The 23233-nt window shown below is 47.6% G+C and overlaps 1 protein-coding gene across 1 annotated transcript in view; it reads right to left on the reverse strand.

Moving 5' to 3' along the window:
* Positions 1 to 23168, reverse strand: part of LOC115376847 (insulin receptor substrate 1-B) — a 48127-nt gene extending 24959 nt beyond the window's left edge. Inside the window, exons 1-3 of the mRNA XM_030076646.1 lie at positions 22237 to 23168; positions 11463 to 11764; positions 7849 to 11065 (exon numbers count right to left, since the gene is read on the reverse strand). Coding sequence (XP_029932506.1) covers positions 7849 to 11065; positions 11463 to 11764; positions 22237 to 22585 — 3868 coding nt within the window. The 5' untranslated portion in view covers positions 22586 to 23168. The remainder of the gene's footprint in view (positions 1 to 7848; positions 11066 to 11462; positions 11765 to 22236) is intronic.
* Between the last annotated feature and the right edge of the window lie 65 nt (positions 23169 to 23233).

A 23233-nucleotide genomic window follows, 5' to 3' on the forward strand; every position in this document is an offset into this window, starting at 1 on the left:
CCCAAAAGCTGCACTGCACGGCACGACTTTGTGTGTTTTTTAAGGTTATAAAGGTGAGGACAGGGCACAGCACAGTAGCAAAATAATAATAAAAATAATAATAATAATAAAAATGAAGACTGAAGGCTAACAGAGGGCTCCCAGGTGACTGAACACACCATCGGCGGCCATGTTGGGAGGTACTCAGCTCAGGAGCAACAGCTTAGCAAACAGGTACCAAAAGCAGTTACAATTACAACAATAAAAAAACTCAAAAGCTTATTGTAAAACATCTGATTTGCTCAGGTTAAGTGAGCTGATTCTTTTAAAGCTACAACTTTGACCGAGTCCTGGTCGAGACTAGGGACTAACAACCAAAGTTGACTCGTTACTCTAGTTAAACTATCATACCGGAGGCTTAAAATGACCGTATTTTGAAGAAAATTATCGTACTGCACTAAACGAAGAGAAACCACAGATGATAGGATTTCTCTGACGCTATTTGTGATGATGAAAAGAAAAACGAATCCTGAATCAAGTTATTAAAATTAGTGTGTTTTGGCCACTTTTTGGCATTACTGATCAGATGTCAAAATTATTGTACAAATACGAATCCTGTTAAATTTGTGTATATACAGAAACGAGTCCTGTTCTTGATCCTGCATGCACAAACACACACCATGAGCGACTTTGTTCACTTTATTTAGATCATTTTAATTTTTTTCCCCCTTTTTCAGGTCTGGTTGTTATATATTTTGGCATTATTTGCACACACACACAGTTCTCCAGTGCACCTCCATGATGGTGACACACACATGGCTGTTGGATTGTGACGCAACTGCAAAGTGCCTCTATTGGCTGTGACTGTTCCCTCCTCCTGCAGTGACTTTGTGCCGGCTCCACACACACACACACACTCACACACACACACACACACACACACACACATAAGCATATATACATGTGTAGAAAGCTCTACAGTGTTGGTGGAAGAATGGAGCAGAAAAATCTGTTCACGGGAGCCAGCAGAGTTCGCCATTATTTCTTTACAGCGAGGAGCTGCTCTGCACTTCTAGAGATTTGTAAAACATATTGTTGCCTCGGCGCTGAAAGCCAGACAAAGATTTGCTGACTGTTGCTGGCGTCGGCCATGTCACGCTCAATTCTGCACAGTGAGCAGCGGGGTGTGTGTGTGTTTTCAGGACCGGCGGTTTGATCATCCATTACAGAGCGGTGCATGTGGAGCTGAGTGTGTGTGTGTGTGTGTGTGTGTGTTTGAGTGCAGGCATTCAACATGGATTACTCCGTTAGCCGCACTGGACTCGCCAAATTGGACTGAGGCGAGGGCCTGCAGTGAGACAATCCTCGACTGGCTGCCATGTCTGGCTGCTGCTGTGGCGCATGGAGATGACCTCATCAAATGGTATGCACTTGGAGTCAGTGGGAAAAAAACTCCCCAACCTTCAAGTCCATAACCTCAAATAAACACGAGTGCAGGGACAGACTCACACGCACATACACACACACACACGCAACCTTCAAAACTCCCCCAAAATCCAAACAGTGGAGCGCTGTTGCTATGCGCAGTGTGAGTTTGGTGACTCCCACAACAGGCCACCCAAACAAAGCAAACTGGACTTCAGAAAAATCAAAGGTCCTTGACTTTAACAAAAACAAACTGTCTAAAAAAAAAATCCTTGGTTGCCATGCCTGCTGACCTCCACTACTATGTGATGGTATTCAAAGAAACACGTCAAATGTTTTGGGGGAAAACACGAGATAAAAAGTGAAATATGACTTTGTATTTACTTAAACTATGGTGCAAAGGGATTTGGGCTTATCCGCTGTCCAAACTCATGCAGGTTATTGTGCGTCTTCCCATGGGTGCAAGGCGGTTGTGTAATGCTATAATTAGGCTAATGCATCCCAGTTGAGTTTGCAACATGGATAAATACAAGATAATTTCCAACCTAATATGGTTTATGTAATCATAACATGTGGCGTACCTCCCACCTTGTGGTGTTGAATATGTATATATTCATACAGTTCTTATACAACCAGATGGAAAGCATTCCCGTCATGTGCGGAGTTTGGAAACGGGACTTGGAAGACAGAGAGGGCGACTAGAAGGTGAAATCCCATATTATGAAATGTTCTCTCTGCTTGTTTTATTCTGTGTGCAACTGGATGACTGTAAAGTGCTGCTGGATTCTGAGGTCTCAAAACATAAAAGAGACCCTTGATCTTAAAGTAACGGCTCAATTCACAAAATAAAACGCAATTGCAATCCCGTACCAACTGCAACCTCAAAAACAACTAAATCTGTGGGAGCAAGGTTGCAACTAATAGTTATTTTTGTTGTTAATTTGTCTGTCATTTTTAAATTAAAATTAACTGATTAATCATTGAGTCTGCAGGGCATCAAAAATAATGAGAAATGCACACAGGAAATTAGCAGAACCCAAAGTGAAGTGCAGTCAAAACCTCAAAGCATTCATTCTATAAATAATTGCAATATTTACTTTATAAATGACAATTACAATTACATTATCAAAATTTATAGACATATATATTATAAATACATTGACTGATTGACTGATCATGGCTCCACAAGTGCCCTTGAGCAAGAGTCAGAACCCAAGTCAAATAGAAAACTCTAAATCTAAAGATGATTCAGCGCCACAATAACCAGTGTCAAGAGTTTGAATTATCTTTATGCATCCACAATGACATGTTAGTGCACAGCAATAATTACATAATGAGCCAGGATATCCAAACGTTACACAGCAACCTCAGAAGTGGCCTCTGACACTCAGTCCTCGTATTTTGGATGTACATCTGTGTGTGTTTACACTCCACACAAATGGCAGCGGAGCTGCGTGTCAGTGCAGCGACAGCAGGCTGAGCTGCATCTGCCTGCAGCTCAGAAACACAAACAAGGGCAAAAAATAAGACAAACAGATAAACAAATGAGTGTGAGGACACTTGCACACATGCACACCATCTTTCTCTGCCTCTTTGTCTCACACACACGGCTTTCCTTTCAGGGATTAGACGACAGCCTTGTCTTGCTTGGTGTGTAATCCAGGCCAGCGCTAGGTTAGAGTAACGGCACTGGAGTTATGTAAAACACAACCACGTGGACGGGACGTGACCCCCAAAAGAGGGTGGTGCTCAGGGCACTGCATGTGTGTGAGCGTGTGTGTGTGTGTGTGTGTGTGTGTAGAGTGAAGCATGTGTATGTTGTTAGTTGTAACGTGGAATTAGTAGTGCATTGTGTGCAAGACAAGTGACAAGTGGGACTGGGTCCAACTAAATAGGTGACTAACAGTCTAGTCATTGTAGTCTGGCTGACTAATAAAATGCTAAATTTAATTGAAAAACATCTACACGTCTCCATTCTACTGACCTGTATCTGTTTAAATAGATTATCAGGCTTTTCAAGAATACAAAGTGTAATGTGCACAGCAGAATATGTTGGTGAAGCCCCCTTATTTTTTTGCTGACATTTAAATTTATGCAAATAGAGTCGATGTTCCTTCAGGCGGGTTATGTTTTCTATTTCTGACACCCGACTACCATCCAAGGAGAAGCGTCCCGTCAGTCACTCACACTGACAGGGAGGTGAAGGGAGTGGTTGCACATCACTTCAAATGTCTCAGGTCGACAACGCCTGATTGCTTATTAGCTGAGCCAAACAGCAGCCTGCGTGTCTGTGTTTGTGTGTGTGCACGCGTGTGTGTGTGCGTGTGTGTGTTCCAGGTCGGTACAGTGACTGACTTTAAGTATGTTTACCTCCTCGTGGCCAACGTGACACGGGACTTGGAGGATGCGCCAACTGGCTCTCAGTTGGGCAAGGAGGCCAGGTAGTGTTAATCTTTGACTGCCAGCCTTGGGGCACTTTAATTAGGTTTATTTTTAGTTTTTAAAATCATTAAATTATTTCAGTTCCACTTTGATTTTGGTTAGTTTTCACCATACATCTCATTTTCGGATTTCTAGTTGCGCTGGTAACTTTTAAAGCTGTCATGGCGTAAGTTTTACATGTTTGTAACAAGGCTACATGTTCAATGAAAAAAGCCCTGAAATAAATCTGTCCAAAGTACACTCTATGCACATAAAAACACTAAAGCAAAAAATATTTTGCATATTTTCACTTAATTTCAGATAGTTTTACAAGTCGCCAAGCGCTGTAGGTCAGTTTAACTGGCAAATCAACCCTCCCATTTGTTTCCCCCTGATTGGATTATCACATGGCGGGCGTTTGCCACATAGGGCAGCACACTGAGTCCCAGAAATGATAACTGAGAGGCAATTTGTAACACTTTCCTGCGTAACAACTTGCCAACTTGATGAGTAAATCCCTCCCGTCTGCTACTCCAAGTTCGATTAAAGAAATGCTTACAGATTCACTCGCAAGTGCTCGCTAGTCCAACTCGATGTGTGGGACGGCTCTGGCAGACAGAGCACGGAGAACACACAATCCCAGATACTGATCCAATTGGTCAACCATGCATGAGCTCTGTACAATTAGCCTACAGTAAACATACGTAAACAGCACCGACTGTTTCCGCGCGCCGTCCAACGACAACAGCGGCGGCCCATGTGATTCCGATTTGTAGGACAACAAACTACAGAACGGCGCTTACAAGATGTTGCCTGTCTCTTTTCGTCCAAATTTGGGCTTTCGCAAAGGTTCTGCAGAGACTGAGTTTACTGCGTCTGGGAGAGAGTTTACATTCGGGACGTGCATGGATTATTTTGTGTGTCACAACAAAACTTCAGCCTGCAAAGATTAGGTCTCAGGGAAGGCATGTAAAGGGTTACAGGCTATTCTGAGGTTGGCACACACTTCCTCCTCCAGATAGCGGAGAAATAAAATAACTGGGTGGTAAGGGACAGCTGGAAACACATATAATAGAATTCTCTCACATGGTTTTCCTGGAGGGGATTGTGGGAGTGGTGGCTGATTTAATTTGAGTTAACATTTTCTCCTGAAATCCTCTCTGCTTCATAAACTAATGCACTCAGTTCTAGTGAAGGTCAAGACACTACTCCATTATGTGGAAACCACCAACAAACACACACACACACACACCAATACATACACACACTGGATAACACATCACAATCACCATAAACCACTGTTGCCTATCTAAAGTGCCATAAAAATCAGATATATGAACATGTAGATACACATATAATATGCACACACACCTCCTGCATGAAGACACACACACACACACTGCTGTCAAATCTTTGCAGTAAGGAAAACACACTATCAGTTGGGTTTTTTTTGTACATGATTGATGCTAATTTCACTTCACGACATTATTTTAGGAAAATAGCTCATCCTGTTACTCTTCATGAGGTAAAACCTGACAAGCTATTTTTAATACATTACATATTACATAATCAACATCCAGTGGGGTTATTTTTGGCCAACCGCCCACTGCTAATGTTAAATTTTAGCGTTGGCCCTCACTGCCAAAATGTTTGGGCACCAGTGAGACAGACACACAGACACACTACAGATCCTACACATGCTGGCTCCTGCCAAGAAACAGTCCCTGTAATTATGGCAGATCAGAAAAAAAAAAACAAAAAAAAAAACAGGCTTGAGATGCACACAGACAAGATAATGAATTGCTTCTAAACTGTTTTTGTGTTTATAGTAACTGATAGATCGGTTGTTATGCACCATCGGGGCACTTTTGGCCTTTCATGTCAGTTTCTCCTTTTTCTGCCTTTTTTTTTCCTGTCTGCTCTGCCGCACGCTGCAAAAGCGAGACTTCTCAGGGCATTACCAAAATCTATTTTTAAATATCTCTGCAATCATTTTAGGACAGAGTGAGGCACAGTGTGAAAAGGGAGGGAGGGGGAAGAAAGGCATACAGAAAAGAAGGATTTTGAAAAAAAAAGACACAATAGAACAATAGTAAGAGGAGTGAGCAAAAGGGAGGATGGGAATTTTAAAAATCCTCGGGTCTAGATGCTGAATTGAAAACGGGGCTGTGAAAAACGATTAAGTATGAAAACAAGCGAATAAATAGGAAGGAAAGCAGGAAAGACTGTGATAAATTAAAAAATGAAGCAAGAAAAGATGCAAAAATAAATAAATAAATGAATGAATAAATAACACAAGACATGAAGTATTGACTGTATGAGGGAACACTTTCAGGAGAGCCCACTAGTCTTGGCTTGGCCCTGCTGAGGCCCGCCAGCCCACCGCGGCACAAACACTCGAACAAAAGGATCATTTATTGGAGGAGGAAAGAGGGGGAGGCGGGATGGAGGGATGAAAGGAGGGGGAACACTGTACAGAGGCATTTGGGAGCTGTGTGAGTGAAACACTGGCCCCATCTCAACATTCACAGCCAATGTGTAACATTCTCCCCCACGCTGCCCCACTGACGTACTCATGCTAGGAGGCACAGCCAGAGCCCATATGGTCCCACTGTGGCAGCGAGGTAGCCTTTCTACTTAAAATACGTACAGTTGCGCCGAAGCCGCCCACACGTCCCAATAAAACCAGCGCAAACGATGTTTGGGCGCAAGCTGATGGTGCATTTCCATCCGTGGAACTTATGAAAACCCAAGCGTGGAGCCGAGCCATGCTAAACTCACCGCAAGATACCGCGATAAATTTTAGTTAATGCCACTATAAATTCTTCATTAAATCCAAATGTGGAGGTGAACTTTGAAACATGTACCGCAAAAGCCCCAGAGGTTTAAGGCCAACACAACCTACAGTACAAACCATAAAGAGTAGCTGTGGAAGCTAGCGCTGCTACATAAACAACACGGCTTGCCAGGCTGCATTCATCACAAGAGCCCCACTGTGGAAGGTAAGTAAGACTACTCAGCGTTTTACTGCTGCATATAAATCCACACCTCCACTTAAATGCTGCTCTATCTACTGAAACTGCAGGCGTCTATTCCTTAACAAGCCAATTTAGTGCAGACAGGGGCTCAAAGACAATGTTTTTTCTATGAGGAAATGTCTCATGCTGGCCTGGTTGAGGCATTGTTTACATTCACGTAGATGCGGTGGTCCCCCACAGCTAGAAAACTGCCCCCGCAGCCAGAGAACTGCAAATAAAATAAAAATTCATCGTCTGAACTTATTGCCCCTGTCCTTGCACTTCAACAAAAAAAAAACAAAAAACAAAACTGCAGTTACAGCAAAGCTTTCCACAGATCAAGAAGTAAATATCAAACAAGAGCCGTTCAGCCACAACGCCTACTCGAGCCAGACCATCTCACCGAGCATTTCCAAATAAATCCATAAGAAACTGAATTGAAGCGGTGGCATTTTGAGCTCGGTGAAAACATCACATGTCGAAGCTCTGTGGTAATGAAAAAAAATCTGCTACACCCATTTCCAAGGTACCGACATTTATTGATATTCCGAAAGGCTGATTACGCATTATCGCTTTACGAAATCAAATCTCTTTTAAAAAATTGAGCTTATGCCTTTACGGCTAAACGGAGCCCCAGACAAGGAAATTTGCTTATGAATTTTAAGAAGAGCGGATCTATATCTCATGCGGTGGATTCTGCAGACAGTCCTACAAATCAGACCGGTGTCTGCATTCTAATCCGGCGCCAGGTGGGTTTGTATAAATGCATCGATGGAAAGGGCTCCTCAGCTCCACTGGATTATGTTAAAGGCTGTTCTTTTCCATCTGAATGATGCGACTGAGTGCAAACAGGACAGAGGGAGAAGCGAGACAGGGAGAGGGAGACGACAGAGACAGAGAAAGGAGGATGAAGTTGAAGTTGGTAGAATGTCCTCGGTGTGATGGAAAAGCAGAGGAGAAATTATTTCTAAATGCGACAACTGTATCTAAAGGAAGCAACGTTTACCTGTTCCTTCCTTGCTTCCATTCTGATGCGTCCGCAGCTCCTCTGATTTGTAGAAGTCGATGCTGGCGTACGTGTTGAGGTTGGAGCTGCTGCTGCTGCCCACTGCTGCGCCCACTCCTGCAACGCCGGAGCCCCCACCCAACACTGAGAAGAGGCGAGAGGGGCCCTGGCCACCCGAGGGGCCGTCCAAGCCCAGGTGAGGGCTCTCTTTGCTGGCCAAGTCCAAGTCTATGTAGTTGAGGCCTTGTTCTGTGGACGAAGCCTGGGTAGCGGGTAAGGACTGCTGTCCAGGAAGGGTGAACTGAGAGGGGGGATCAGTCACAGTACCGTTCCCCCACAGCATGCTTTCAAAGCCCAGGCGGCGGGCCACAGCTTGGGCATGTTCTGGGAAGAGGGAGGCAGTAGAAGTGGAGGAGGAAGAAGAGGAGGACGCAGGGAGGGAGGGAGAGGCCAGGAAAGTTTCCGAGCAGTGGCGTCTGCGTCCTTGGGGGTCAGCCCGGATGACTTTAGCACCGTGGTCCGGGTTGGGCCCTGGTTTGGCTAGGGGGAAGTCTAGACCCATAGACAGACCTGGAACAGGGGCATCTGTCCTGGTGGGGGAAGGGGCTTTGGGTGAGACGCTGGATGACGACCTGGGGACGGGGTTGCTATTCAAGCTGAAGGCCATCTCTGTGTAATCTCCGCAGGACGTAGGGGACTCAGACTCAGACACGGATGGGACACTCTCTCGACTTTCCCTGAGGGGGGTTTCACCTACCGCAGGCTCCTCATCACAACTGGCCATGCCCTTCTCACAGGCTTTGGGCGCCAGAGCAAGGGTTGGAGGTGTGGGAGGGGTGTGGAAGGAGGGGAAACCAAGTGGGGTGAGGGAGAGAGGCGATGGGGACGGAGAAGGGCCCAAGTCCATGTTGACATACTCAGAGGCAGCTGGGGGGGTGATGGGGGCAGATGGGCTACGGGAGAGGGGAATGAAGTTCCCTAAGCAGGACGTTGGTCTGTGAGGTGGGTGTTGGCTGCTGGAGCTATGAGGGAGTGACATGCCATGCCTGAGCCCCCTGCCACGACCCCCTCCAACCCCAGCCTGGCTACATTTCTCCCCCTTGAACTCAATGCTGACATACTCCCCAGGACTCTTAGGCTCTGGAGGAAGGGGATTCTCACGGACCCTCGGAAGGGTGTTCGCTTTGGACACGTCCACAAACAGGCTCACTGGTCTGTTTCTGGTGTGGCTACCCTGCTTTGATAACCCACCAGAGCCCCGTCTCTGCGGTGGCACACCGCCATCTTTGCACTGAGCTCCCCCAACCGCGGTGCCTACCCCCTGAGCTGCGCGATCATCGCTCTCCCCCAGGCTCTCGCTACTGGCTGAGCTGGAGGAGTAAGAGGACGAAGAAAGTGACAGGTGGCGTCCCACTGCTGAGCTGCCTGCTGCCAGTGTGTCATGTCGCCCTCCCATAGTTCTACCTCCACCCATTCCTCTACTGCCACCCCCATTGGGCCTTCTGCCTCGACCGGGACCGTCTTCAAAGTGGCCCGTGGAGGGGTTGTGTTTGTAGGACCGGGGTAGGGAGTAGTAAGAGTACACCATCTTAGGAGCTTGTTGTTGAGCACTGGAATCCAACGGACCGGTGTGCTCGGGGGGTGGAGGGCTGTCATTTACAGAGCGAGCGCTGATTGGGGACATGTTCATATAGTCGCTGCCTGCCCTGCTGTCAGCACTGCCGCTGCCCACCCACGCCCCTCCAGAGAGACCTCCACGCTGGTCAGGAGAGCAGCTGCTATTAGGGGACATCATCATATAACCGTCGGAGGCTGGTTGGGGGCGGATTTGCTGTGGGGGGGACACACTGTTGTTAGGGGTCATAGCCATGTAGTCATCAGCAGGTTTGGACTCTAAGTCAGGGACAGAGACAGCCAGCAAGTGGGAGAGGGAAACTGGTGGCTGGGTGACTCCAGGCAGCATGGACATGTAGCCGTTATCCACACCTAAATCTACACCACCTCCTCCTCCTCCTCCTCCTCCACCTCCTTCAGCTTTGAGTTCTGCTGCCACATCCAGGTATCCTCCTCCTACTCCTCCTCCTCCTCCTGCCGAGCCAGCACACATGCCAGAGTCTTTCCGTGTGGAGGAGGAAGTGGAAGAAGTGAAGGACTCGCGGCTGGTGCTCCGTGACATGATGGCGTAGTCAGCTGAGTCTTCCTCTGCGGGTTCCTCACCTCTGCGCTGTCGCGGGGCGAGCCTCTCCAGGGCCATGGGAGGAAGAGAGGCCCGCTTGCTCAGCAGCCTACGTTCAGCTTCACATTCCCTGCTGGAGGAGCGGCGCAGCACTCTCCTGGTCTGGGGCTGGGAGTTGCAGGCAGTTCCCTGTACCAGCAAGGAACTGGAATTGGAGCTTCCATCACTACATCCTCCACCACTGCCTCCATTACCACCACGCTGGCCCATTAGGATATAATTGGCTCCCTCTTCACCAAGGGATTGGCTGCCCACACTACTTACAGAGCCTCTTGGCAGGCTGGGTGAGGGGAGGAGTGAATGCTCCCCAGGGCTTGAGCCATACTCATCTGAAGAGCCGTAGTCACTGGGTGAGCCAGAGACCGAGGCGTGATGGGAAGGGACACGACTGTAGGTACCAGACCCAGACACAGCGCCAGCGGAGGCAGCCACCCCTCCAAACTCAGAGCCATGCCCAGAGCTGGAGGAGAGGCTTGGGGCCGGGGAGGGTGCAGGGGTGGAGATGGAGCGCATCAGCCCCAAGGGGGTTTTAGCAGCTGGGGTGGAGGCTGAGCGAGCTGACTTTGACCTCAGGATTGGGGTGGTGGAACAGGAGCCATTGGTGGAGGGGCTGGAGCCCGGCCCTGGGAGTGGCGTGGTGCCCCCTACTCCCTCCTCTCCCTTTCCCCCATCACTGGCAGTGCGAGACCTTGGGAAGCTGTGCCGAGGGGTGGGTGAAGCATTAGCACTGTTGCCCCCTCCTCCGCTGTTTGCCCCTCCAGGAGGCTCGGTTCTGGGCCGGCGAGTGAAGCCCACCTGGCTGGGGGGTGGGTTTGGATGGTGGCGGCGTGAGGGAACACTAATGGGATTGGAGGCAGTGGCACCTCCTCCTGGGCCGGAGCTGGACTGGGACTTGCTGCGTTGGCGAAACTCCTCACTCAGGGCCTTCATGGCCTCCAGCAGGGTTTCATGCATGTTCTGTGCCACCACTGAATCGTCCACCTGCCGAGCGACACAGAGAATTAATCAAAGAGTAAACTCAAGTCATGATTGTGGTGAGTTCAAAATTAAACTCAAATTCTGCCAAATTCAGCCTAATTAAAGTGAATCTGAATTTGGTAAAGAAACAACACATACATTTCAACTGATTTTAAATTAAAGAAGTGCATTTCATTCAGGCAAGCTCAAATGCCGCTCTCTCTTTAACTTTCTGATCCCATTATGGACTTCATTTAATTGTAAGCCTGTTTGAACCTAACATTACACATTCCAAAATGTTTGTAGTCTCTTTCACTTTGCTGGTTATAACCTTTCCAGCATGGTGGAAACCTCTTATTTACTGTTCATTACAGTGTCAACATACTTCCAACCTAAAAGGAACTGGAGATTACAGGCTCACCTGCATCCAGAACTCGCCCGGGCCTGTCACAGCAGAGCGGCCCACCTCCACAAAGAAGAAGTTCTCCGAGTGGCCACAGCGCCGCACATTCATCAGCTGCAGCACCACGGCGGCAGCATCCGAGTTGAGCTTGACAAAATTGACCGTTTTGTCGGTCAGGCAGAGGCGGTAAATGCCCACCAGGTTCTTGGCCTGGCCCAGGCCTTTGGGCCACACCTTCACCTGCCACACTTCTTTGAAGGCTGGTCCAGGATTGGGCACCCCGTAGTCCCCTGCTGCCCCACTGTCAGTGGGAGTCTTGCCTGAAGGGTGGGAGATGATGGGTGCAGGAGGGAGACAGAGGGAGATTGAAGGGTTGTTTGAAAAAGCAAAGAGAGAGGGGTGAACAGGAGGGAAGGGGAAAAATGAAAGAGATAATTAATGTGGTTAGAGAGGAACACTGGAAAGTACAACCGTTGCAACAAAGGACTAACATGACCTTCATGCATCTGTGACCAAAGGGAACGGCAGGTGAAAGCACCACTATTTACTTGTAGACAAGGGCAAGGTGCTTTTATTACGTAAGCTCTGCTGATATTGGTGTTTTCAGAGATTTTTCAGCCAGATCTCAGCTCAAGCTGAGCAAGCAGCAGCTTGTGAGAGCAACTCACTACACCTGCATGTTCCAGCTCAGGGTCTCACTCGTCAGCCACACGCAGACATGCTGACACTGACACGCTGACACAGACAGGGTTACACACACACACACACACACACACACACACATACACATAAACACAACTACCCGTGTGGAAAAACAAAACTGTTGAGAACTGAAGTACTGCAAAAGAATGATGACTATGAAAGAAAATGAAGAGCCCACGGTGGAAAAACTAGAGTGAACAAACTTGCAAAATGCTTTAAGAGTAAATCTTCCCTAAAACCAAGCAATTCCACTGTACTTGGAAAGGGTCAGTCAACATTTCTGAACTTATTACTCCCGTAACAAGGAGCAAGCAGTCTATAACTCTCTAATGTCCTCAAGAGGCATTTTCTGGAGCTGCTACTGACAATGAATGACTGACTGACTTTGTAAACTAATAAAATCTAGTGTGTTTTTGTAGGCATTCGACTCACCCTTTTGTACTGACTGTTCTTCATTCAGACAGCACTGAGGCGAACAGACAGGAGAGAAAGCCCTTGGTAGGATTTTATCCTCGGCTAATGGGGCCATACAAAGGCATGGGACGTAACCACTCCACAATCTCTGGCTACTTGTTTGGGGCTTCAATTCATAGTATTGTTAACAGATCTGAACCAGGAAATGTGCCCATTACCCCAGAAAATTACCCTTATACTAGCTTGGTTTCCAGTTCATTGTCAGCGGCTAGTGAAATTTTCTCTGGATATCACAGATTAAACTCTGACAGACCCATTCTGTTCGCATCTCTTGACCACAGCACCATGATGAATCATGTTTTAGGGTGGATTCTTACTTGAAAGAGTCGAATGTGGATGTTCCACTGCACTTAGGACGTTTGGCGCAAGTAGAATCACACTCAACTGGCAAGATAAAGAAACAGAAAGCGAGACATAATAGCGAACAAAACATCTGTCAGTGACACTATCTAAGGCTGGCCGGCGTTTATCAGGCATGACGTGCCCTATATTCTCTATGTTTCTCTTCTAGGCTATATCTCGCCGACTGAGTGTGATCCAACTTTGACTGCATACTTTAAGAAGCCTATAATTTTCCTTAGATTTAACTGTGGAATTGCCCAGTTAGATAGGTATGTGCATGACTACAATCAATTTACAAAACAGAATATATCAACAAGACAAGACAGACTCAAGAAGTCTCTTTGACTGTGCTCACCTGTTCCCGTCATGGGAACAGTGTTGTTCTTTGTAAAATCATTGAACTCGAGCACCTGCTTAATAACCAACTACATCTGGCCTGCAGGAATACTGACTGGGACAAGTAAAGGAGTGATTCCCCATCAAGGCATTAGATCACACTTTCAGGAAGCGTGTGTGGTATCCTGCCATGAGCAATACCTTCGATCCTACGAGGCTTTGAATCAAATTCTCTCTAATCACAGTGTACACTGACCGCAGTATTACAAATATATGCTTGTACGTCTGCGTGCGTTCCTTCCACTCCTCCCTCGCCTCAGCTGCAAATCCTACAATGACAACCATATGCAGACACGGAGCCTCAACACGCACAATGGACGCCATACTAGCTGAGCTCGGGTTATGACAAACATTTCCCCCAACCCTCTTCCCAAAACCTTTAGTCATAGCTGCACTTGTGTGTTCTCCTGGTTCGCTTCCCCAAATTGAAGGATCATCTACTGCTTAAAGGAGAACTAGAATAGATGTTGTGTTGAAAGGCATGAAGCCTGTGGCTTAGTGGCTGTGTGTGAGGAGGCACTCCCCCTACATTAGATGACTCATTCAAGGCCACGCATGACTATTTCATGTACTGCTTTGTGTGCATGTGCGAGTAGCTGTGCGCAAGAGGTCCCATTTGCCGACTCGATTTAGATTTACAACAGGAAGAGATGGCTTTCAGATTTCACAGCGGGGACCAAGGGAATGTGAGAACAAGATTGCAGAGCGATATCACAAAAAGAGAATGGAGAGACAGAAGGAATGGGCTAAGGATCATTAAGGGGGAAACTAACAAAAACACGGTTGTTACCGAAAAATAGAGCAGATTAAATTCTTTGTTCATTTTTTCTACTTTTTTCCCGACAATATTTAAATCCCGTTAAATTCCGTTTAATCTTATCCTGCAAGCTGAGATTGCCAGACTGCACCCCATTCCTCCCTAAGTGTGCCTTTCCTTTCTCAAGAGCCCATTAACGCATCTTGAAGAGAGCACAAGTGTGTTGTTTGTTTTGAGTACAGTGAATCCTTAAACCTCAGCTGTGCCCTCAACACTACTTAAACACACACACACACACACACACACACACAAACAGCTTTGATCTCAGGGCCACCAAGGCTGCACACACTTATCAACAACTCTCAAAAGCACTGAAAACCTTTAAGAGGCTTTCCCGGCATTGCAATACTACACAAGGACAGGCCTGATTTCCACCTATCGAACATCAAGAAGCTTTTTTCGCCGTTACATAAGACGGGGTTTGATATTGCATGGGCCGGTATGAATTATAGATTGTCACTGGCTTTTTCTCCTCGGGACCTTCGCGGCAGTGCAGCTGAGAAAGCAGCGCGTGTTTACTTTGCATGAGGCGGCTCTTATCTGGTCAGCTTCCATGCACCAAAATACACCAGCATGATGCCACCCATACGGAGCATAATGAACCCTCAGAAAAATCACACAAAACAGCACTTTGAGAGGCCCCTTAGCAGGAGGCGAACCTGAGGACGGAGCCGGATGTTCATGAGAGCGAAACACACCTGGAGGTAATGAAGCATCTACGGTAAACTCGCTGGTTGAATAAGGGCGATGCATGCGGAGCAACCTTTGGACAACCTTGGGGGAATGCACGTCGCCCGTCCACAGCGACATACAGGCCGACTGTATTTATTTCAGTGTGACAGGACGGTACAGTAATTCCATTTACAGGAACCCGAAAACAACTTACACTGCCTTATTCACGCTCCAGTTGTTTACTTCGCTTTTCGCCATAACCACACATGAACCTACAGTCGGTTGCAGTTACATGTGGCTGGTGAATGGCGAGTGCCCAGCCAACAGTGCCGTCTATTCATGCAGTTTTATTTGCTGTGCCCCAATGCCGTCCCTCAAGATGAATATTGAGACCCGCTTGAGCCCATACCTTTCTCTACTGGGATTTTCAATTTGAACAGAGCTGTTGGCCTTGAGGCGGCACAGTATTCCCCATGTGTGGGGTGTGTGTGTATATAGGAGGGAAGGGGGTGGGGTATAAAGTGTGTGATATTTACCCGAGGGGCCTTGAGCTGCCTGCTGAGATATTGACACTTTCTTCCCTCAGTGACCTACTGATTATTATGTTCTTTATCACCCAAATCCAAAGGAAGTAGGTCTTCCAGAGGATTCTTATGCCTGCATGTTATAATGTTATTGAAGCACTGTGCCTATGAAGAGATGGTGTAAGTTAGTCCACTCTGTGCAATAATGGGTTTGGCTTAAAACAGAGAGCTTTTAAATTTAAAGCTCTAATGTTGCTTTAGCACTGAAATGACACAGAAAAAAAAAATCCCTGTCTCAAATTGCCTTTGCATTGCAATGTTTTAAGTAACGGTCTAGCGACAACCTCCATGTGATAGATTTCCATGAAAAATACGAGGGTTGGTTCATAGATCGGCTGGGCATCAGCAAAAAAAAAAAAAAAAAAAAAAAAGATTATCAGAAAATTGAACGATCCAAATTTATAGTGAGTTTCATAATAAAATCCCCCCTCCTTAGTTAGCTAATGTAGCCTGTAAATCAGGGAAAGCTACTCTGGCAATGAAACGGCTGGCTCTCGCTGGGTTCTGTTTCAAGTTTCTGACCTCATTGCCCTAGCACGCCGCGCTGCTCCATAAAGCGCCTCCACTCTGCAGACAACCAGCTCAACTTCTGAGGGCCAAAACCCATTTCTTTACCCCCTATCTCAGCTATCTTACCCCCTATACCACCCCCTCTGCCATACCAGGTTACCAGCGTGGACAGATATGAGACAGCTGTGCGCTCCGTCTCTGCGTATGTGTGTGTGCGTATGTGTGTGTGTGTGTGTGTGTGAAAGAGAGAGTAAGCCGCTCTGTGCCAATAAAGCAGTTGTTCTAATCTCTGGCTGCCATGTGTACCACTTTTTGTCTTTTACTGCTGCTCTGCTCCCCATCGCTCCATCCATCTCCACCTTCTCTAATCTCCCTATTTGGGCTCACAGTGAAAGACACAACGTTTCCCCAACACCAGCATCTGCCGAAGGTTAATTTCACATGTGTTTCTTGTTATCCAGGAGTACACACACGCCTACGCACTCACACACACACACACACACACAAAACTATCCTTGACGTGTCCAAGTTTTGCTGTCCCTTGACAAGACACATGAAAGTGGCCGTGAAGAGTCAGCTGAAGCTCCGGTCGCTCCCAAAACCAGCTTGGGACGGGCGCCCGCGCCAAGCTGGCAACCATCTTGGACTGTGCTGGTTGGCCAGGCCCAGCGGCAGCAAACACACTGACTGGTTCTTAATATCTGGCCAGAACAGAAGGGAATAGTGACTCTGAGCAAAGAGTCCCCATGTAATTACAAATGTGAAGGATGCCATGGCTTCCTAAAGTTTGGAGTCATTTCAAGGCATGTATTTGCAAATTAATGAGATTTTAGACAGAATAATAAATAGTTTCTTAATGGTTTGGAGTGAAACCCTTCTCCTCTGCTTTTCTGTCTTCTCCGAGGCAGGGAACTAGCCTCACCTATCTACATTGTTGTTCAATCATAGTAAAGTGGCTAAATCCCAACTCAATTTACATGAACCTCCTGACCCTCTCCATGACAGGGCTTGGCTGATGGGTAATGGGCTAGTATCAACCAACAGTAATCAATACTGCCGGCTATAAAAGGTTACTATGCATTAAAGCGCGCGGCTCTGTCCTGCTCAACATATGGGTACTCATCGACTAAATGGATAGTGCTGCTCACGGCCTCGCTTCGCTGTCGATCAAACCCCAACACTTTTATTGACGTGCTGCTCTGGTGGTGAGCCGACCCCGCTGCACAAGAGCGGAGTGGAGTGGAGAGCGCTCAAGGCCATTGCAGGCGTTCTGAGATAGTGCACGAGTTGGTGTTTTACTGTAACCGTGGTGCAAGGAGCTGGTGTGCTGCAAACGAGCTGGAGCTGGCAGTGCCGAGGCCTGGCCGGGCAGCCTGTCATGTTAAATGAAATTACAGGGTGTTAACGCGCGCAAACTATTTATGCCGAGGAAATGCCCCTGCGGCTGGGACCGAAGGTGGAGCCGGGTCTGATGCAGCTCACTGCTCTTCAGCCTGGATTGGGGCACTAAAATAGCACTGGGCTGAGGCTGGCTCCAGTCTGGGGAGGGGAGGGATGGACGATACAACGCAGGATCGCCTAGCAGGGCCGGACGATAAACTGATTATATCGTGATAACACTGGATATTGTAATATCATGATATGACACAAGTGTTGTCTTTTTCTGGTTTCAAAGGCTGGATTACAGTAACGTGATGCAATTTTCTGAGCATTGTAGCTGTTCTATTATTTTCCTCTACCTGCTTGGTCATCATGTCCACATTACTAATGGTTATGTCTAAATACCTTATGAAATATATAATATCGTTGCAATATCAGTATTGACGGATTCAGGTGAATTTATCATATTGGTCTGGCCACATCATCTCGCCTTATCATTTACTCACTTCAACAGCATTAAAAAGTCCCAGCTTTTCTGGCTTCCTGTGACAACACTGTCGCGCCCATCCTTTTTTCTCCCTCTCTGACTGTGCGAACACAGCCTCGACTGCCTCGTCAGGGGCTGACCCTGACACAGTAATTAGTGGCTAATTAGGGAGATGAGCAGTGCTTAAGCAGGGTTTAACGTTTAATCGCCCGGCTCGGCTGGCCACCGGCGAGATCCAGATCTCACTGGCCAGGGCGGCCCAATGACACTAAAGGATAAAAATAGTCCAGAGTCACAGACAGTTGGCACATAGGTCCAGGGATTCCTTCTGGTCCAGGAACTGGTCACTTGAATCAGTCTGCACACACTGTGCTGCATCAGAGATGACTGTCTTGTGTGTAGGTAGTGTTTTATTTTGCTGTAACTGTGCATTTTGCCTGCGTCTCCCTCTCTCCCTCTCTCTCTGTGTCCCTTGTTTAGGACCCATCTCACTGCTGGCTCCGGAGTTTGACGTTGGCATATTATTGTTTTATGAGGGTCAACAGTTCTTGAGGTGGTGCTTGAGCCGCGGGACTGTTTGCCTGGCAAACGATGACGGGCCACACCTCCGCCCCTTTCGTCTAGGTTAAGCCTTTACACACTCGACTGACTCCTAATAGTTGAGCAAATAGCTGCCCTCAAGCTCAATACAGTACTCGCTGCCCAAAAGGGCCTAACTGGACTCAGCTGAATAAATAACTCAGATCCTAATATCACCCTGCACGGCAGCTGGCTCGTGTTTGTATAATTACTGCTGGCTCGAGGGGAGGCTGCATGATATTGGACAGTTCCTAGGCCGCTTTAGGTGAGTTTCCCAGGCCAGAAGCTCGACACAGAGACTGAGACTTGACTTAAAGCTGCACCAAGGTGTTGTAGACAGCTACGACCTGCTTGTTTTGCTTCCACTCTGTGTGCCTGTGTGTGCGCGTGGGAATGTGTGTGTGTCTCAGCATGCACCGAACCCGCTCACTGTACTGCCAGCTAAGGAATCTCTTGCTGTGTCAACTCAAAGCAAACCAATTATTTCAAAACTTCGACCCAAAACCTGGATTCCGCGTCAGGCTGAGACATGCCACTGATAGCTTCACCTCCTTTGTAGCCGACAGACAGAGGCTCAAACGAGGCGCTATGAGCAACTACGCAGGTATCAAATTGTGGGAGTGGTCCACTGGAAACTATGTGTAGCTGTGCAGCATCTCTTCGCTCTGTCCCCCGTCTGCAGGGTGTGAATTCTTACAGCTCCCCCAAATGTTTTTGTGGAGGAGCTTCATGTTACCCAGCAGACCTTCATTTCACTGGGTGAAGCCCTGCAAGTTGCACACTCATTTACGGCTGTGCAATAAAACCATGCATGACCTTACACTGCACTTTTCCACAATTGATCATCATAAAATCTGGTAATGCGGACACACTTCATTTTACGCACGTGATGAAAGCTAACTAAATAACTAAACCGTTCAGATATCCCACTTAAAAACATGCATTTCTTATTTGATTTGTTATGTAGTTAAGCTTTATTTAACCAGGAAAAACACAATTGAGATTAAAGCTTCTTTTCCACTTGGAGTCCTGGCCAAGATACCGCGGTCAACATGTGTTTATAACATGCACGAAATACAGTAAAATAATTCTGTTCCCAAAATTATGAGGACTAATAACCATGAATAAAAACAACGTTAACAAAATTGTCAAGGTTATCATCTGAGATATAATCAGACAACCCTGCTTTCATTCAAAACCAGCCCCTCCTTTATGATTCCTACTCTGATAATGCCTTCTGACAGTCTTCACATTCCTGATTCTGATTCCAGTCTGACTCTACAGATGTATGCACTGTTATATTGAACGGGCAGGGAGGCGGATATGTGTTTCATGCCTTTATATTGTATGTTTTATGCTTACATATACATATTTATCACCGTGCACGTTCTGCAGGATGTGCTTGATCTTCTTGGTCTTATTATTGGTCTCACTGTCTTTCATGTGCTGGTATGGCAATAAACTATTCAATCCTGACCTACAGGCTTGAATTCTGACAGTGGTGCAACACACTGACGGAGTGCTGAGGGTTAGAAGGAGGCGTCTCAATCAACACAGACAACTTAAGACTTGACATTGTGTATGAGCTGCACACACCACAAGAAAGTTATTACAGGCTGGAATCTTGGCAGCGTATTGTGTTTGAGTGTGTGCAAGCGCTCGCCTTCTGAGTTTGCTCGAGTCAACACGCCGGAGACCTACAGTGCCGTAAAAAGACAGGGACCGGAGCTATGAGGGGACTGCAGCGAAAACCGCAAGAAAATGCACGGCAGCATGTGAGCTAACATAGCCGGCCACAACGCTTTGTCACTGTCAGAGAGGATGATTTACACTGGAAACCCGACACTTGAACCAACAAGAGAGGGCGACCAGCAGCCTTCAGATGCTCCCCATTCAGGAACGCTGCAGCCCAACCTGTAATTTCAAAGACAATTGACGGCAGCAGCACCACATGCAGATGTTTAAGTGTTCCGGGTTGACAGACGGGTGGTGGATGGTGGACGGGGGGACGCGGCTACTTGTTTGGTTACCTTGGAGGACTGGTGGTTTATTGCTGACAACTGCAGACCCCTCGCTCCCTCTCATCTGACCTTTACACACAGATAGACGCACGGCAAGGCAGCTCAGCTCATCCTATATAACCACATATCACCATTTTCCCCTCCAGTTACAGAGTATCAGCCACACTGAGGGATTTGATTTCACTCAGAACACCCTCTGTGGTTGTTAACAATCAAAATGTTGATATAAAATGCCAAAAGAGCAGTAAAAAAGCTTCGCTCCTCAGGTCCTAAAAAGTAATAACTGTGATTAACACCCAAGCGGCCTTTAATACAGGTATGTGGCTGACCTTGTGGCTCTGGCCGCTGAGGTACACTTCATTTCCTCACACCTCCACAAGACTGGATCCCAGTTTAACACTGATCAGATACATGGGGAGAGTTGCACACTGCTGACACCAGCTCCCAAGCTGAGGGATTATATCACTTTGTCCCAATACACCTATCGCCCGTTTACAACTTCCTGGCTTGTTTAACAACCTATTTGTATCCCACCTTTGGTAAAAAAGGTTATCATAAAAGAAAATGGGGGCATTAAACACATCAGGATCGGCATACACCGGCTCCCTCTCCTCCCCTCCTGGCTGGTGCTTAATTTTAGTGCCGCCTAGCCGCTAATCAGCTCCTTTATGTAACAGAGCAGCAGGTCATGTGAAAGAAGCACCTTGAACTCATATCTTTGTTTGCCTGGATTGCGTCATGTGTCTCTTGTGGCCTGTCTGCTCTCTCCTGGAGAGAAGGGGAGGCTGAACAGGTGATTTGGAGTTGCTGTGCTCACCAGGGTTGGCTCTGACAGCTGTGTTTGCACAGCGGCTGATAGACACCATTTGAGAAATCTGCATGGGGTGACTTGGGGGGTTGAGGTGGGCCTGGGAAAAGTCACTGCTTAGACACGAGTAGGCAATCAGGTAACAAGTATTGTGGGATGAGGGACCAAATTTGCTCCTTTGACGACTTTGGGGCATTTTGTCCTCTTTGAGACCAATGCCTGGATCGATACAGCCGTGTCAGCAGAAAAGCAGAGCAGCCAAAGTAAACAGAGGGCAGGGTGTGATTGAGCAAACCCTCAAATTGACTTGGAAAGAGAGAGAGAGAGAGAGAGAGAGAGAAGCGAAAGGAGGAGAAGAAGCCTGCTGTACACTGATTCCAGTGCAGGGCAAGTAGGCGTGGGCCTGCAGAGAGAAACCTTGTTTTCGTGCTGAGAAAAACCACCAGTCCACACTCTGAGGACATCTGGGAGCAAAATATCTGGCCTGACACAAGTATGATAACGACTGGTGGCGAGGATAAGGGCCACAGTGCGACTTAAAAAGAACATGTTTACCACACACACACACATCACAGCCCATTTGTAAACAGTATTAGCGCATGCAAGAGTTAAAAAACAACAACAACTGCAGTCCTGATTTGAAAATGTTTTCGCAAAATGTTGCATGGCATTTAAAAGCCCGTCTGAAGTGAGAGTAGTGCAGAGAGTGCACTCACTCACACACACACACACACACACACACACACACACACACACACACACACAGCACACACACACACACATCCGGCTATGTAAACTTGGCCTCCTCGCGGCAAACTGTAATGGCTTTTAAATTATCCCCGCATATTAACCAAAACACTGGAATGAGACATGTCCTGATCTGCAGTGCGCTTTCTCTACAAAGCCGCTCTGCACTGCCACGTTACTCCTTGCAGCCTCACAGAGAATGCGTGCGCTGTGTGTGTGTATGTGTGTGCTAGTGTGTGAGAGAGAGTGTGTGTGTGGTTTAGTTTTGCTTACTTTTGCACTGCAGGTCCACCATGGCCTGGTACCACTCGTCCTGGTCCGCCTCGTTCTCCGCGGCGATGGCGAAACTCTCGGCCCGGGTGTACAGCACGATCATGTGCTTGTTCTTGGAGTCGGCCCGCTTGTTGATGTTGAAGCAGGTCTCCAGCACCAGGGCTTTCTTCGGGACGGGAGCCTTGCCGCGGAATTTCTTCTCGCTCTCGTAGTACTCCAGGCGGGCCGGGCCGCGCTCCGAGGCCGTCCGGAGCACGAAGTAGCGCCGGTGCATGGACTTCTGCTTGCGGAGGTAGCCGCTCTTCCGCACGTCCTCGCAGCAGGGATGTTCACCCGTCTGGTTCTCCATGCTGGCTCTTTGCTCCTCCACGAAAAAAACAATTAAATTAAAAAAAAAAAAAATGCAAACAAATACGATATGTCTTGTTTTGACTTCTTTTCACCAATGCACTCCGCTGCGGGATATTTCTGCAAGTTTAGCGAGGTAATTCAAACATCCCCCGGCTCCGCTCCCCTCCCTCTCCCACAGCAACGCAGGCATGTGAGGGGAGAGGTCGGCTTGGGTTGCCGCGAGTCCCGGAGATTAAACCAGGGTGGCAATGACTGAAGCTAGCGTTAGTTTTGCTCCTCTTCAGCTTTTTATCGCAATGGACGGACCACCACGAGTTTCCAGGCGCACACGGACGAGCACATGCGGCGCACTCGGCGCGAAGCTCCCGTTACTCCTCACTACTACTACCGCTGGTGTTTCCAAAGGCTGTCGGAGCGGTTTAATCCCATTTAGTCTACATCACCCACAGTACAGTGAGAGCACACGGACCGCTGCAAACTGCTTGCTGCCTGTCTGTCTGTCTGTCTGTCCCCCCACCCCTTCTCGTCTCTCTTCTCTTGTTGCTGTAGCGTGGAGCGGAGCAGCTACCGTGGAGCAGGACTGTCACTCACCGACCCCACTAGTACGCTAGAACACGGTGCGTTCACGGACCCCCCCGGCAGCTCC

The sequence above is a fragment of the Myripristis murdjan genome, chromosome 18 (assembly GCF_902150065.1).
Source record: "Myripristis murdjan chromosome 18, fMyrMur1.1, whole genome shotgun sequence".
In the NCBI taxonomy this organism is placed as follows: domain Eukaryota; kingdom Metazoa; phylum Chordata; class Actinopteri; order Holocentriformes; family Holocentridae; genus Myripristis; species Myripristis murdjan.